Genomic DNA, 17,272 nt, shown 5'->3' with positions numbered 1-17,272 from the left:
ATCCAGGGGTGTCCGAAGGCTTTTCCCGGGATCCTTGAATTGGTAGTCCAACGCTCTATCCACTAGATACAGCGTTGGGCTACAGAGCCACCGCCGTGTTCCGTTGACTTTACCCAAGAATCGGAGGCATTGAAAAGGGAAAGTTCAGTCGAGAAAGAAAACACTCATGTCGAAGCGTACTCAAGGGCACAAGGGCAAGTGATGGAGATGGTCGGTGGAGAGATAGGAAAATCAGTCGCAAACCGGACACTTTCTCTCCATGCTAACAGGGTGCATCCTTTTCAGAAAACCTTTGAAATATCTGTAAAATGAGAGGCAACATAATCTGCCCCTCAACCATGTGTCTCAGAGGCCGACGACTGAAATTTATCGACAGTCATACAAATACTTAGGGCCTAAATTATTTAGTATGTTGCCAAGTAATGTGGCAAACTCGGAAAAAAGATGGGGATTTGCATCCGCTGAAAAAAAAATGGCTCATGAGGTATGAGGAAGTAGAGTTTCTGTTAAGAAAGGTGACATAAAAAGTTTTCAATTAAAGGTATATTGTATGTTTTGTGTATGTAATCCGGCGTTTATATAAGAAAGATAGTTATCCTTGTATACATATTTGAAATATCATATTATAATAGTGAATGCAATCGGTAAAATAACAAATAACTGAATGCAAATAAATAAATTAACTTCTCATGTACGTTAGCACCAGACCTGTGCAAATAGTGTAAAGCCTGAATCATACGATCATTTTTTTTCGTCGCGAAAGTGATCAGTATCGCGATTACTGCGCAAAATGTTCGTCGGCGGCAATTGTTTTTCGCGATGGCGATCGCGATGTGGATTCCCATTGCTATTTTTCATCACTCGTCCAGTCGCTTTTTCCGTCGCTAAAACCGTCACTAAAACCCCATATCAGCCAATCAGATAGCATGACCGTATGGTGTGATTGCAGCGCCACGTTTGACAAATGTGGGAACGGCATAAATAAACAAACACGCTGTATAATTTCGTGATGTGGGCCCTATGACAACGAGCTGTGATATTGGAAATGATGCGAAAAGCGACGGCGGGAGTGACCGTGTGATTCAGAAAAATGATCACTAGAGCGATTGCTTTTCGCGACGGGAAAAGTGATCTCGATAGTGATTACTTTCGCGACGAAAAAAAATGATCGTGTGATTCAGGCTTAAGATGGTAACTATTCAATAAGGGGTACCTATATATTCCACAACTATTTTCTAATGTAATATATTTGAATGTAAATGGAATACATTTATATATATAACAACAAATATTTTCATAACGCAACCCTAACCTCTTTTTGATAATGCATCCTGTAAATTTCATGTTTGCATAACCAGTAGTTATCCTTTTAATGATAATCGTAAGTAAAAGTAAACATTTATCATTACCGCCACTAAACAACGTTCCGGGAAGGGAAAAAGTAAAAATATTGACCTAATTTTTTTTGGAAATTGATTCTACTCCCTATGCAGTGGCGTAGCGAGAGGATCCGGACCACCACCGAAAAATAGTAACAATTATTTTGCTTAGTAAAAGAAAGAAAAATATCGAAAAATCATGGATTAATAAAAGAATTCTTTGAAAATTCAAGTTTTTTTCGATTATGAAAAGCGTTAAAATAAGTTTAAAACCCTCTACTAAGTACCCTGTTTTTAAAAAAATTTCCCCGTGGTTTTGGACTCCCCCAGAACGAAATTCCAGCCTACCTATTATGAATTTAAGAGGGAAGTGCAGGGGCCTCTGCCAGAATATTTTTCAAATGCTCTGTGCCTATCTTAATCGGTAAAATACTGAAATAATAAATAAATGGATTCTACATCCCGTGGCACATTTCAAAGAAAAAAAAACGATGAAATATTAAAAACAGGCCACATTATAATGCCCTAATCGGCTTACATTCATTTTGTCTCTAAGAAAAAAAAACTATACGATAAAATAAGCGTATACATGATTTTATGTGCTCTTCCATTCCTTACACCCTTGCAGACATTATTGATTTCTCGAAACGGTGAAACGGATATGTTAATCTGAATTACCTGAAAATTTCCTTAGGGAATTGAAGGAAGAGAATAGGAGTTTTAGATGGAATGAAAGGGAATGAGCCGTATTGTGTGTTGAAGAGGAAAATCCTTGAAGGGAGATTACCAGAATAGTTCCGAAGTACTCCATGGAAACCTACCGTAGCTCGAGGAATTAATTAATTAAGCTACTTAATATTTCATACAAAATTCGTAAAATTGTAAGTTTATCCGTCAGATAAAATAGATATTTTTCTTAATTTCCCGTTTTTTACATTCGATGTTTAAATCTAAATCTCACAGTCAGCATTGCAATTTACAGCTGGGAGGATATTTAAAATTCAAAGGATACTGCACCTCACTAAAATAATTATATGTACAGCTCCTGATATGATGTATTTTTTTAAATTAAATCACAATCGGTAGAATACTTAAATAATATTAATACTCTTAATATGTGAACAATTAATCCTTCGATATTAAAGGCAACATTCGTATGACCGAACAGGGGCGATGAATTCTCTTTAAGATGAGGAAAAGATGAGATTTCCGGGGTTTCTCGAGGAAATGTCGTTGGCCGCGGACGAGATTCAAGAGTCCTTGAACGGATCGCGCTCTCCCCTCTTCCCGCTCCATCTAGGCTCGTCCGTCAGCTGACTCTGTTGTGACGTCAACCGCTCTCCCTTTCATCCGACAAGGCGAAGGGGAAAAAAGCGCAGAATGAATCTTCCGGCCCATGAGACGAGTTTCCACAGTAGCTAACAACATCTGACTCCTCAACTCAGTAGATGCTAGTTACAATCTGAGATGGTGCCTTTTTACGCGCTTTTCCTTGACTTGTTTCCTTTGTTTGTATTGTTTGAATATTGTATTTGATTTTTAACCTACTTCCCATTGTCCGATTCGCTGGAAATTATGCACACTTGTTTTTCGTCCTATGACAATACAATATTCAATAAACAGTCATTTGAATTTTTTTCCAATGTGCTCTAATTAATTAACCAAATTTTTATATGGAAAAATAGTTTAAAATTTTCTCTAAAGATGGCGTTAGTTATAAACTTTTTGGCAGAATTTTTTTTACAGCTCTGGTTTAACCGATTACACGATTCAACACTTTAAAGTAGGGAATTTAAATAAAAAAAGATTTTAAACACGCTTTTTCTAAAAGCATTATAAAATAAACCAATAAGTAAAAAAATACGCTTTTAACTACTCTAGAGAAACATGTGTGCCAAACCTCATTCATTTATCAGGCTCTTCCACACTCATTTCTTGTAGAACTCATGATCACCCACGTTATATTCTCGGAGCGATGAAAAGCTTATTTTTTTTACTTTTTAGAGCATTATATACTGTATTTGGATAAAGTGTGGGTATTATTTCATTTTTATAAATACTTAAAATTATTCCTGGGTTTAGGAGAGTAAGTATTGATCAAGGGGTCACGGGTTCAAATCCCAGGTGAAACAATCGGACATCCCCAAACAATATCCTCGAAGAGCGAGGTGACGCAAGGAATAGAACTGGTCCTCTTACCCTAAAAGTGTAATATTCACACGCCTGAGGCTGATTCGGGTGAGCTCTACCCTCATCTATCCAAAATAGCCTTCGGATTGAATACAATGATTGTGAAGAGGTTGCTGCACATAATATTCTTATCAAACTTTTCTCAAATCAATCTTTTTAGCAATTATTTTGAATCTTTTATTGGAAATTAAAATTCGTTAAATTATACGGAACTTCCATTTTGGTTATAGAGATAGTAAGGATAAATTATACATAAAGATTAGGTAAGCCTTGAAGATGACGAATTAATGCTCCCAAAATTAGTGGGTGATTATCCATTCTTTCTATATTGTTTAATAATTTCATACCATTATTGAAAGCAAAATATTGAAATAAAAAAATAAAAGTATCTTTAAGGCAAAACTAAGTAATGTGTGGAAATAAATTTGTAACTAACTCACGGTCTATCAATGGCAAAAAAATTGTTATTTTGTTAGTTAATACTACTACCAATAAAAAATGACAATTGTAGCCATGGATTCCAAAACGGCACACGTTAACTAAGCTGAAATTTGGAATAAATGGATTTTATATACATCTCTGGGGCCACAATAATAGTTGGACCAGGTTTTATTTTACTATGAATGGATATTAAATACAGTAAACCTGTGTTCATGGAGGAAAGTCGAAGTGATGGATCTTTAGGATCATTGGATGGTAGCTTTAAGGGTCTAAATAAATTGCACGATCTTTGATGAATTAAGTTTTGCTATTAGGGACATCACGTTCTACATCCTAAATATTAATCAAACATTTAAGTTCGTCCTTTGAAAACAAAACAACGTGATAGTCCAAGATCAACGGCCTTGGGTTTTTAGATGGGAGGATTTTCCCGCACGAAACCCAGACGACACAAACACCTACAGATTTGAGAAAAGGTCATGAATACTGCAAAACACAAAGGAAGAAATGTGAAAGCGAGAGGACCTCTCCAAGAGGAGAAAGTACACCTGGCACTCAAGAGAATCAAAATATATTCTCAGGACGCGGTGAAAAAAATAAAAGATTAAAACACTTGCCATTTCTGGGCGTCCCAGACAGAGTATGTCGTCAGGGGAAATAAATATGGTCGTTCGTTGTGATGGTATTTGAGAGGTAGGGACCGAACTTACGTCATTTACGCCACTATGGTGATAAATAGCAGACATGGGTCAGGAGTAAAGAAAAATTCGATGGCAGCGGCGTCCGGGAATATTTTTGTGGCGTCTCATTCCCAGTTGCTCTACTAGTTTGGAACTAACGCAATCATCTTAGAAATTTCAAATATAGAGTATACTCTTAGCATCTAGTCTAAACTACACTCTTAGTGTACGAGTGTAGAGTAGAGTTTTGCCAATGTGTCTCATGCATGAAAATTACATCTCAGATTTTCTCCGAATTAAAATCTTTGCATTTGAACTTCAGTATACAGAATGCCGTCGTCCACGCCAATGATTACCACAAAGCAACTTGGGTCGTTTTATAAGACCCGTAATCACAATTCATCATAGGAATGGGGACGTTAAAAGATTGAAAGGATAATTTACAATGAAATAAATCTACTTCATTCAGCCATCCTATCAAGAAGTTTAAGATATAAAAAAAAACGCGAAAGTTGCAGCCCACTTTTAATGAGTAGGTGACGTCAATAAAGTTCCGGCTCATAGACTCATTAAGGAAGAATCACTCATTGACGGAACGAACCGATCTCACGAATGATAACAACAATGAACCGCTTGAGACCGTTGAAAGAGGCAGAGGAGAAGCTGTGACACTCTCGGTAGGAGTTTTTGACGCAAGCAACTTATCTGATAAAGGGGGTAGGCTATCGATTTTTCGCAAAGAAGATTTCGACGGGCAAAGAAAATGAAAAATACGGGTCCCTTTCATCTTCTAACACCATTGGAAACTAAATTAAGGTGAATTGGTCAGTAACCATTGAAAATTGACAGTCAAGACTTCAGAAGTATAAAACCAAAAGAAAATACTGAGTGCATACTCTAGTTTTGATAGTTCCTACACATTTTAACTGGCTTCTTCAGGTCAATAGGGTTAAGAGCAGTGGCGTAACTATGGGGGGATAAGGGGATAGATTCCCCCCCCCCCCCCCAAAGCCTCGAACCAATAAAAACATTATTTAAAAGTATTATTTAGTTTTGGCAAATTTTAACCTAACTTTTTCATGAAACCTATATTTTAAGTTCCAAAATGATGTAAAGTGTATTTCCAGGAATATCATTTTTCAAAAAAATTTCCCGGTTGTCGGGAGGGAGGGGTCGCCCCCCACGCCCTCTAATCCTCCCCCCAAAGCATATTCTTAGTTACGCCACCAGTGCAGAAGGGGTGGTTTCGGCCGTCTTTTGCTAAAGCCAGCAGTAGTAATGCCGACGAAACTATGGTCTACGAAGACGGACACACGTGATGCATATCCTGTAAACTTCTCCGCGGAATCTTCACCACACCGCGAAAGCCTACAAAAAGTATCACAAGCAGGTGAGATCTAGTGGAATGGCATCCCTTAAGTATTGAAAGATTCGATGGCAGCGGCGTCCGGGAATATTTTTGTGGCGTCTCATTCTCAGTTGCTCTGATAGTTAGGAATTAACGCAATCATCTAGGAAATTTTAAACATAGAGTATACTCTTAGCATATAATCTACACTATAATATTAGTGTTAGAGTATAGAGAAGACGCTTTCCAATGCATCTCCTGTATGAAAATTACATCTCGGATTTTCTCCGAATTAAAATTTTTTATTTGGACTTTAGGCACTTACGGCACTTTTCCACAGGTTTAGCACTGAAAGTACGACGCGTTTCTACCGTCAGGTCATTATCAAGTACAATGAGGATTTTTGGTTCCGTAGCTGTATGAATGCAAAACGGATGGATGTGCGTCATTGGGTGGTGCGCTTGGGGAATGGTATGGCAAGGAGCGATTTGCATTTATGCAGCTCCGGAACCAAAACTCCTCATTGTACTTTATGATTATGTACATGAAGATCTAAACGCGTCGTACCTGCGGAAAAGTGCCATATCTCTGTTCTTTCAATACCTACAAAAAGATTTCCACTGCACGAACAAAACGAATGCACACTCTTTCAATCGAGCTGTCCTTCTAAATCTTCAGGAAGCTCACCAATATGTTTCTCACAAGAGGACAAAACACACTCATCGCTTTGAAGTGGGCATGGCAAACTCACCCAGAATGTACTTGGAGCCCATTCTATGAAGAGTGCGGAACTGATGGTAGCTGTAGAGAAGGGCGACGCTGCGGATCAATGTCATGACGATGACATCAGCTGCAACGTACTCCTGTAAAGAAACAGACAAAAAATTGGTTAAAAATGTTCTCACGTGAATATCCAAGTAAAAACCCAAAAATGATGCCAATAGTCAATTACTATCATAGGAATTTAATGAAATAAGATACTACTATTTAACAATGACGTATTTAAGAGTTAACATTATCAAAACCCAGAAGTACTATCTTAATTAATTAATCGTAGCGGGCGTAACTTGGTGGAAATCCATAATCGCAGGAATAGGAGGATCAACAACTATGCTGTTTCCACAAAGTAATTTATTAACACCGACCATGGTTTCGTCACAGAGTAACATTTTCAAGGTGAAAATTCAGGTACAGTCACTTTCAAAAGTCGGTCCCCATACCTGGCGCAGCCGTCTCCGTTATTCTCCGAAGTCGACCTTCGCGTATTGCTTACACGTTCCTTGTCCACTGGGGATCGATTCGACTTGATCAGGTAGTACAAATGGTGCAACTTGACTACTTTAACCGTCGTCAAGAGCCCCACGCACGATTTCAGAGGTAGGAAGGCCGCGTGAACCCCCCCCCCCCCCCCCCCCACACAGCCAAACAATTCCACCACCGAATAAAGCGGAGAAGAATATATGGGTTTTTCCGGCAAGTAACCCATCGCACGAGGAAGAGAGGAGACATCTGTGTAGTTTGGTAAACTTATACAAAACATATTGTGCAAATAAATTTTCGCAGCATTTCGAGCATGTTACTCCAATATTTTTTCTTCAGATCGCCTGGTGAAAAATGCGTAAATATATACGCCTATGTAAATATTGTCATTTGCGTCACGGTTCACGGTTACCATCCGTCATCGCGTTCATCCATGCCGGCGGTTAAAGATTTTCAGACATTTTTTCAATGTTTACAAGTTAAATAGTAGTCACTCTCCAAGTAGTAGGTTATTCGGACTACAAGTAGTGCCTACATTTTGAATAACGCAACTTATTCCCATACTGTGAATAGAAAATCAGAAGAAGTTTTTAAATTTTTACCGGTCAAAACTACCGGTACGGCAATTTTTTATGGGAGAAGATAATTTTGCATTATTTTTTCGAATAAGCAATTGGATTGTCTTTAAATTTTATTGAATTGCTTTTAAGATAAACATAAATTTTCACTAAAAGAAGCAGCGAGATGTTTATTGGCATCAAGTGAAATGGCAGGCTGTTAGACCATATTGCGTCGTAGGAAGTGTTGTTCTTTTGTCCATGGGAAATACTCATACATTAATATTGTTCATTTTTTTAAGAAAAACAGTACATGCAACATGTGCGTGGAGTTATGATGGTGAGTCAACCAGTTGTGGTGGTCATAGAAAAACATAATTTACCTGCCCTTCTGAATTGAAGATTTTACGAATCACCGTGCCTGCGCCTCTCCCAACTTGAACTTACCCCTTTAATTAAAAGTGACGCCCATTCGCATTAGGCCCTTTCATTCTAACCATATCCTTACTTTCATCCTTCCCCTCCCCCCTTACCAAAAATCTCTCGACCATGGATAGCACTTCTTCTTTTTTTCCTCTCCATCCTTCTCACCTTTTCCTTTCTTTTTTATACTCACATCTCGGATGCCTTCATTCTTTTCTTGTCCCTCTTTTGTCGTCGCCTAAGTTTCCACACCGTCAAACGCTACATCCCAAGCAGTATATTAGGCAGCTCATAAGTTTAATTTGTATTAATAATGCAGAAATAGTTATTAGGTACCCAGCACGGTATATTTTTATCGGATGAATATTATGCGTGCATAGTTTAGTGTCAGTAGGAATATGATCAGTATTTGTTCGCACGTAAGACCGACTCAAGGTATTCATTACATGAGTGTAAGTTCTATTTATGATGTAAAACCACTTATACATAATAATGTGTAGGATATTGCCCTGCATGATATCAGCAGGCGCCAATTACGACTGGTTTTAGCAGAAAAAAAATAAACGAAAAAGGGGGAAGACTTAGGTTAACCTCTCAATGAAGGGGCAAAGATAAAACATATAGTATTAATGTGCCTTTAAATGGTAAGAAATAGGCACACAAGTCATGTAATTAATGCTTCCGTTGGTATTTTCATTATAGAAAATATATTTATGGTAACTATTAAGACATTCGAACTTTCGATGAACATAAAGATGTCGGTTAATTACTTCCTGATACCTCGAATGTAATAACGACTGGAATAAATATGATACAGAATTAAACATTACAATTTAGCGCACATTAATATTTTTGATTTCTCGCGTGATGAGACACGCAGAAAATAGTAGTATAAACCATGGTAAACATATGTATCCTAAGAAAATGGTTAGGAATAATGAATGCGCCAAACAGTGTGCTTGAAATACTAAAACATAGAGCAATATATATTGATGGTGTTGGTAATAATGTGTTAAAGGTATAATCTAGAAGGTTATTTTGTAGGAAACTTTTTGAATACTCTTTCAGACGTAAATTCCAATTTTCGTTTCTTCCTCATATGTGCGTTGCGACGCAGATACGTCTCGTTATTTTTTAGTGCAAGCCAGACTACTCGGAATATCCATCTCAAAATACTATCAGGGTGGGAATCCCATGACTGAGACTATATGCTTCGCCTTGTGTTGTGGCACTGGGAGTCGGGGAAGTAGCGAAGAATTTAGGAATAGTGAGGAATGCCTCGGGAAGACTTGCGCGGACGGTGAGAGTAAGTCAAACTGGCCCGTTCAAGACACAGAAGGCATAGCCAATACCCGAAGTTCGACCTCCGAGAAAAACGTAGTTGCTCGCGCTGGCCGTGGGGACTTACTTTTGAAAGTGACTGTACATTGACAGCATTCTGCTATATATAATGTCAATGTACCTGAATTTTCACCTTGATAATGCTATGTTGCTGGTGGTTTTCGGGTATTGCTGTGTAGAAAACATTTTAACTCGACGTTTCACTCCTCCTACTGGGAGCGTTATCAAGAGAAAGACAACGCAACACAAGAAGAAGTTTCTCTTGATAACGCTCCCAGTAGTAACGTCGAGTTAAAATGTTTTCTACACAGCAATACCCGAAAACCACCAGCAACATAGATAAAAGAAGCTGTGAAAGTCTTCAGACGAAAATTGATAATGCTACTCTGTAACGAAACCATGGTCGGTGTTAATAAATTACTTTGTGGAAACAGCAAAGTTGTTGATCCTTCTATTCCTGCAGTACTATCTTCTTTTAGAAGATATTACTTACTATACATGATATTATTTAATATCTTCTAAAATAAGATAGTACTTCTGGGTTTTGATAGTGTTGTAGTATAATGAAACGATCATCGAATGTACACTCTGTGTTATATCTATCAGAAGAGCTACAAACCTTTATCTATCCCACACATTTCCACATTCTTTGCCTATGCCACACCCTAGTATTTCCTCGAGAAAATGACACGGGAGTGCTGAAATAGTTTGAAGTGTTCTGAGTAAAGTGTGTGGGATACAGCGGTTATTACACAAAAATAGAACGAAAAACTGAAACAATATTACTGATTTTACAGTATTGGCACTTTAAAATATTTATGATTTAATGTGTAAAATGAGTTTTATTTCGCTACTGATTAGAGTCATAAATAATAATTTTAAAATGTATTAATGGAACTTAATGCTTTAAAATCACAGAACTAAAATTCCGAAATCAGGAAGCAGTAAAGAAAAACAAAAATCGATGAATAATTTTTTTAGAAATTGGGTAAGGTGTAGAATAGTCCTTTGTACTGGATATCTTCTGGGCAATCCCTGACCTGACCTTAAAACAATTCACCTGCAGGTAACTCAGCTTAAAAATATTAGAAGCAGCAGGGACTCATTCGCTAAGGGGAAATCATCCAGATTTTTCGGGAAGTAGGAATTGCAAAAATTACGTACCCCGGCGGACGGCGGAGAAAGTTCCGGAAGTTTCCACGCTCTTTTGAATTCAGAAAGATTTGTGAGACGAGAGTTGAAATGCCGAAATCTTTAGATTCCGGAAGAAATTGGTTTGGAAATTGCCCAGCTCAAAGTTCGCGGATGCTTCTGGCGAGAGCTTCCGACAATTTGAACTGTCTTTCAACCGCAAGCGATTCAAAGCGGTGGTGGTAGGAATAAAAGATAGGTGGTTAAGTATATTTTTATTTTCTTGACCTCTACATTTAACATTCAATCAGTATCTGGGAGTGTGGGTCTTGAAAAAATTGAAACGCAATTTTGCCAACGTTCCGGTTCAATTGTTAACCTTTGCCAGGGCTTGAAATTAAACATTTTTTTACAGCTAATAACGCAAATAGCCAACAACTGAATGCGTATAATTTTTATTTCATGAGCTGCTTTATTAAACCGCAATGCCCAAAATGTCTTAAGCTAAAACGTAAGAAAATTTGTTGAAAAAAATCCGCGTAAACGTGCTCCGATTCACCCTATGTAGATTCAATAAAGAAAATGTCTTTCTGACAAGCAATTTTGGTACTCATTTACGTATTTTTATATGATTTGTATCCTTATTTTATTATAATAAATTAAACATGATTAAAAACGATACAGCCGCTCTTGATTTATAAATGGTGTAAGTGTCCTGTAAGTTCATTGATTGTTAGGCGGTACGAAGTTCGCCGGGTCAGCTAGTTAAAATATATATATGAGTAAGTGGTAAAAAGCCTCATGTAGTCGAGAAGCCAGGCATTTTTCTTTTGTGCGAAAAATCCACAGAGAAAAAATTATTCGCCTCGACCAGGATACGAACCCGGATCCCCCGATTTCCGGTCCAGTGCGTCAGCCAGTTAGGCTACCGAGGAGTCATTCTTCCCTGAGGATATTTTGTAGACACAACCGATCAAGGCGATTGATTTTCCCTCTGTGGATTTTTCGCACAATTTGTGCACTGCGGGTGACTCCCGTAAAAGTTATCACCGTGGCTAGTCCCGGTATATTTGTTCTTTTCTCTCATTTCTTCTTCTCTCGGTTATCCCATTTCTTCTTTTCCCTATAATTTCATCACCTATACATCCTTTTCTTATAAGAGCTTCTATATAATTCCATCTTAATCTTTTTCATTACCTTCTTTAATTTTCGAACTCTTTCAATATTAACAATTAAAAAATATGGTGCACGAGTCCATTTCTCAAATATGCGCAGTTTTCTCATTAATTATCCAGGATGACAATCGAAAAAGGAAAACGTAAACGTAACCAATAAACACCAAATTCGAGGAGTCACATAACTTTTTCATTAATGAGAAGAGAAGAAATACGCATAGAATTTTTTCTACTTCACAAATACAGGGATGCCGACTTACAAAAAATATTGGGGGGGGCCAAACCGGGGATCTTGCCCCGGGAAATTTTATAAGTAGTGAGTTTTTAGTTGTTTAAGCATTTTAGAAGAGTCATAAGATCAACATTAGAAACCTGATAACTCGAATCTCGATATCTGGACACTCCGGAGAAAATTGACAAGCCTGGCACATTTTTCCTCACATCCATAACAAATTTTTGAGGGGGCTCGGGTCCCCTCAGGCCCCATGGAGTCGGCGCCACTGCAAATACTTCAAAAGATTTCAAGTCTCGTCGAATGGCGTTAAAATAAGAGAATTTAATATCATTCGCAGCAGCAGGGTGAGGTTTGGAAGAGCAGAAAGAAAAATTAGCAAAAAAGTCATAAATCACCAACAGATTAAACGATTTATCACATCGAGAGAAAAATCAAACAGTGTTTCTGACAGCGAAATGGAGAGGTCACGGAGCATTAAAAACAGAAAAGATTTCACGTCGCGTTGAATGGCGTTAAAATTACAGAATTTATTATCATTCAAAGCCACAGCGTGAGTTTTGGAAGAGCAGAAAGAAAAATTAGCAAAAGAGTCATAAAACAGCAACAGAGTAAACGATTTAGCACACCGAAAGAAAAATCTAACAGTGTTTCTGATAGCGAAATGGAGAGGTCACGGAGCAGTAAAATAAGAAAAGAGGCTGACAATGAGTAAATAAAAATAGTTAAAAACCATGAAGCAGACGCTACTAAAATCCTGCCTTTTTCAAAAATTATAAACATCGAGAAGTATTGGACAGTTTTAAATCTTTCACCCTTGAAAGGGTTATGATAAAAACCTAGCATGCCTATATCACATGCTGGGTTCGTCGGAGATCATGGCCCTTGAAAACATCCAGACAATGGAATTCAAAATAACTTGCATGACCTTTAATATTCATTGTGAGAGATCCAGATGAGTAGGATTTACAGCTATCTTTTCCGTAGAGGAACAAAGAGGCCACTCATTATCTTCAAGCGGTCACCAGAGGTCATGAAAATCTGACAAGTGGCCATAGCTGCTGGCAGTAACCACAAATCTGGACTTCAAAAAACAAAAGAATGGAAGGTGTTTGGCCACTCCAACAAACACTTCCTTCGTAAGCGACAGACGCCTCATTCATAGCACCTAAAACACCAAATCCCAACATCAACCTAGAACCGATATTTAGAATGCCGTCTTAACTTGGAACGTAACCCAAGAATTTTACTCATCCACCAATATTCATTTCTGCAACGATTAAATTAAAATTGAAGCTGTACATCCAAAACATCACTAACCTCTTCAGCAAAGTTTTGACTCATCAAATTTCTCAGAGCATCCCCACAGCTAATGATTTCATCACTTTTAACTTCTCCCACGAATTTATTTAAGGAGTAGCTCACATACAGCATTTCCGTCAATTTATAGTGACGCAGTAACAAAAAGAATAAATGTGTGTGTACTATTTGAAAAATTCATTCTCATAAGGAAATAATATCGAGGTAACAGCTCGGATAGCACGAAAACTTTTTTTTTAACTGTTCAATACAAAGTCATGCCAGTTGAACTTGGCCGTTTTCAATAATGTGACTTCATTCATCAGTCTCTCCAACACTTAATCGGTGACTCGCTCAATCTATCATCTAGAATGTTCCTGACTCCTACGCAATAAGGAATGGAAAATTAATTATTAATGACAGAAAAACTTGAAAGCACGTTTTACCCAAAAATACAAGACAAAAATATTAGGCAGGAGGACAGTTGAATAAAGCATGGAAAAGCTCATGTCCCATGAAGGCATGAGATATGGTGCGTGGGAACGTATCTCTCGACTTTGACGCATTTTGTCTTTTGTCATAAAGAAACACTCGTTTAAAACTTACGATATCATATTTAAATGTTACCTCTTAATAGGATTGAACTTTGACAATATTTTCAGATATTTAAAACAAATAATATTTACACGAGCGAAAACACTGGGACTAACTATATTCAATTAAAGAGACAGGAAAATGTTGACAAGGTCTATAATGTACATCCTGAAAATTTCGTTAAAATAGCGTAAGTCCGATCGTATGGGGACTTAAACTTTTTATGTTACTCAGCTATGAAAACGGAAATATTTTTTTGGATCCAATTTGCAGTTACCATGAAAACGGTTTATCATGGGTTTCCAGCCTTTTCGACATTTTATTTTATTATATGGATTGTTAAGGTGCGTCATTTTAAAAATAAAATGCAAAATTAAATAGAAAGGAGCAATTATTATCATGTATCAACGAAATTCACAGTTATGAACACAAAAGCAAAGTTCCGCACTAAACTGTTCGCGGAAATTTATAACCCGTCAGGGCCTAAAGTTTTTTTAAAATCCCACATAGTTCATTTTTATAAAATATAATACATATGAGCTCAACACATTGAACAGAATTCAAACTGACTGAATGATAGAGGAAACCTTCTACTAAGTATGTGCACCGAAATGTATGCTAAAATTCACATAATTTATGCATTGCAAAAGTATTAGCTCGGCAGTGCACTGGGTGCCATACGGCACCCGTGGGCGTTGACAGGTCCACTAACGACGCCTTAAACGAGGAGTTATCATTGTTCACTAATTTCAGTGTAGCAGCGGAAACACTAACCGGTTAATCCACCTTCCAAATCTCCATAAGCTAGCGGGATGATGAAATTCACTACATCGGCATGGTTTTCACACAATATCCGCTTTAGCAACTGGCCAGGCAAATCATTACACCATCAACGAGAACCGTTTCCCAAATAAAATTTATTGCCAGCATTAACGACAAGAAAGAAAATAATTTTAGTTTGTTCTCCAAAATAAAGAGTGCTTCAGGAGGACTCTTCAATACTTCAGGAGGTGGTAGGGGAGATCATTTTTAGCATTTTATTACGTCCATAAACATGGGGTCGCAACTCCTTAGTTACTGAACTATAGCAACGCAAACATTTTTTGGATGCAATTCGCAGTTATCATGAATGCCGTTTTCTTGTGTATGCAGCCTTTTCGACATTTAGTTTAATACCCTGGATTTTTAAGGGCATGGAATAATTAAGGTTGGACGAAAATGTGCTACTATTATTGTCTGAAACAATATCAAAATGCGTGAGATTGAGCAATCATATTGCTGATGTACTCGCTCAAAGCTCTCGCTTAATTAAGCTCAAATATTACGGAAGTTACGTTTAAAGCTTTTATATTAGAGACTGATATTCATCAACAATTAGCATCATAAGTCAACAATCCTAAGATTGGTTTGACGCAGCTCTGCATTCCACTTTTTTATCCGCTAGTCGTTTCAGAGTGACGTATTTCTTATCTTTAAAATCATTTATAGCCTGCCCTATGTAATTTATTTACTTATTTTGTTAATTATAGCCATCGATAGCCCTGCTTCCCATCCATCTGTCCTTCCACCATTGTTTTTATCATACCATCATGCCTCATAAGGTGGCCAACTAAGTTCCCTCTTCTTCCGCTTAACCCATTTTAACCCAATGTTGCTTCTGAGTAAGAGAAAAAAATCATTCATTTTCAGCTCTCAGGAAAGATTTAAACCAAGTGTTCTTTTGTGACGTCAAAGTTTAATGGCGAAATATTTAGCTGCAACATTAATTATGAATGAGTAGAAAATTTTCCCATTTTAAAAATGAGAAGACTTGAAATTTAATTTCTAACAGAAGCGCCTCTTTTTATAGAAAGGTTTAAGATTTTTAGAAGACTTCTCTTTCCTCCCACTCTTGTAATCTAAAAATTAGGATGATCGCGTAAGCTTACACAAGTACTTCGTCAGGATAAAATGCTAGGGACCGATGCGTTCTCTTAATCCCCATAAGCCCGAAGAAGGTCCTCGTGATCCTCCAAATGGGTCGGCCCGCGTTCACTTCGTCATATTTTGCAACGGCCCGAGAAAATTGCTACACAATCGCCAACTACCGCTCGCCCTTTCACGGGTGTCCAGAAAACGAGACACGCTAATCGAAGTTGATCCGTTCGCAGTGAAATAAGAAGCAAGAGATCTCCTCCAAACCAGCTTCGCCCTCTTAAGAATTGATCAATCCCGCTAAGCAGTCAGTTCAAAGGATTGCGCAAGAAGAATTCGACCAATCCTCACAACACGCCCCTAACACAAGTATGTCGACGTAATATTCCAAGAGTCCGTCTCTCCAAATATTTCGCAAGTTGTCATAGATTTGAAGAAACAAATTATACGCATTTGAGAGACGCTGAATATAAAAAAGCAAGTGGCATAAGGAGACAAAGAAAATGTCTTCCGCAGAATGTGCTTTTTTCTTCTGTTAAGAGGACTTTTACGATATTTTTCGAAACTTATTACGCATTTAAAATTGATGCCATCATTAGATATTCAAGATTATATAAAATAGATCCTTATCAACATAAACTTGTATCATTTTAGATGAAAAATTTGGGCTATGTCGTCGCGTCAATTTTCGGATGGCCCCAACGTTTCCCGATGCTGGTCGCTTTTTCAAGGGAATCTTTCAGAAGAATTATTTTTTTCTAGGAAATGTTTTATCTAACATGACGAGCACCTACGAAAGTTTTAACGAAGAATTATAAACTTGTATAATTGGAAATAAAAGTGCTAACTCAGCAGTTTCTTAAATGTAAATTTAAAATGAAAAATGTTTAAAATATGCAGGAATAGGTTGTAGGGACCAAAAATTGATATTTAACATTCACAAGAAGCAATAAGAAGCAGAGCAAGGGGAAAAAGAGATTCAGAAAGGTGTTTGTCTAGGCTGTGCACTACCTACCACTATATATATAAGAAGCTCTTCACAAATCCAAAGAAGAATTAGAAACAGACATAAGAATAAATGGTGAAAGAGTAATCATGATAAGATATACTGACGACATTGCTGTCCTTGCTGTAAGTCAACAAGACCTCGAGATCATTCTAAATAAATTGGAAACTGTCATGAAAGAAGAATACACTATGAAAATAAATGAACCAAAAAAGTAATGGTGTGAGATAAAGATGAAGTAATGGAAGGGCAGATAATTTTCAATCAATTTATTCACTTTTTAAGAAGGCGGAAGAATGAAT

General features: G+C 37.4%; 1 protein-coding gene across 2 annotated transcripts in view; it reads right to left on the bottom strand.

The window, feature by feature from the left end:
• The window catches only part of LOC124168837 (3-hydroxy-3-methylglutaryl-coenzyme A reductase), a 210,303-nt gene that overhangs the window by 47,497 nt on the left and 145,534 nt on the right, over positions 1 to 17,272 (bottom strand). For both annotated transcript variants that reach the window (XM_046547173.1, XM_046547172.1), the window contains exon 3: positions 6,790 to 6,901. In XM_046547173.1, the coding sequence (XP_046403129.1) occupies positions 6,790 to 6,901 (112 nt within the window). The remainder of the gene's footprint in view (positions 1 to 6,789; positions 6,902 to 17,272) is intronic.

The sequence above is a fragment of the Ischnura elegans genome, chromosome 12 (assembly GCF_921293095.1).
Source record: "Ischnura elegans chromosome 12, ioIscEleg1.1, whole genome shotgun sequence".
NCBI lineage: Eukaryota > Metazoa > Arthropoda > Insecta > Odonata > Coenagrionidae > Ischnura > Ischnura elegans.
Note: the sequence above shows the minus strand (reverse complement) of the source record. Positions and strands in the feature narration are given on the sequence as shown.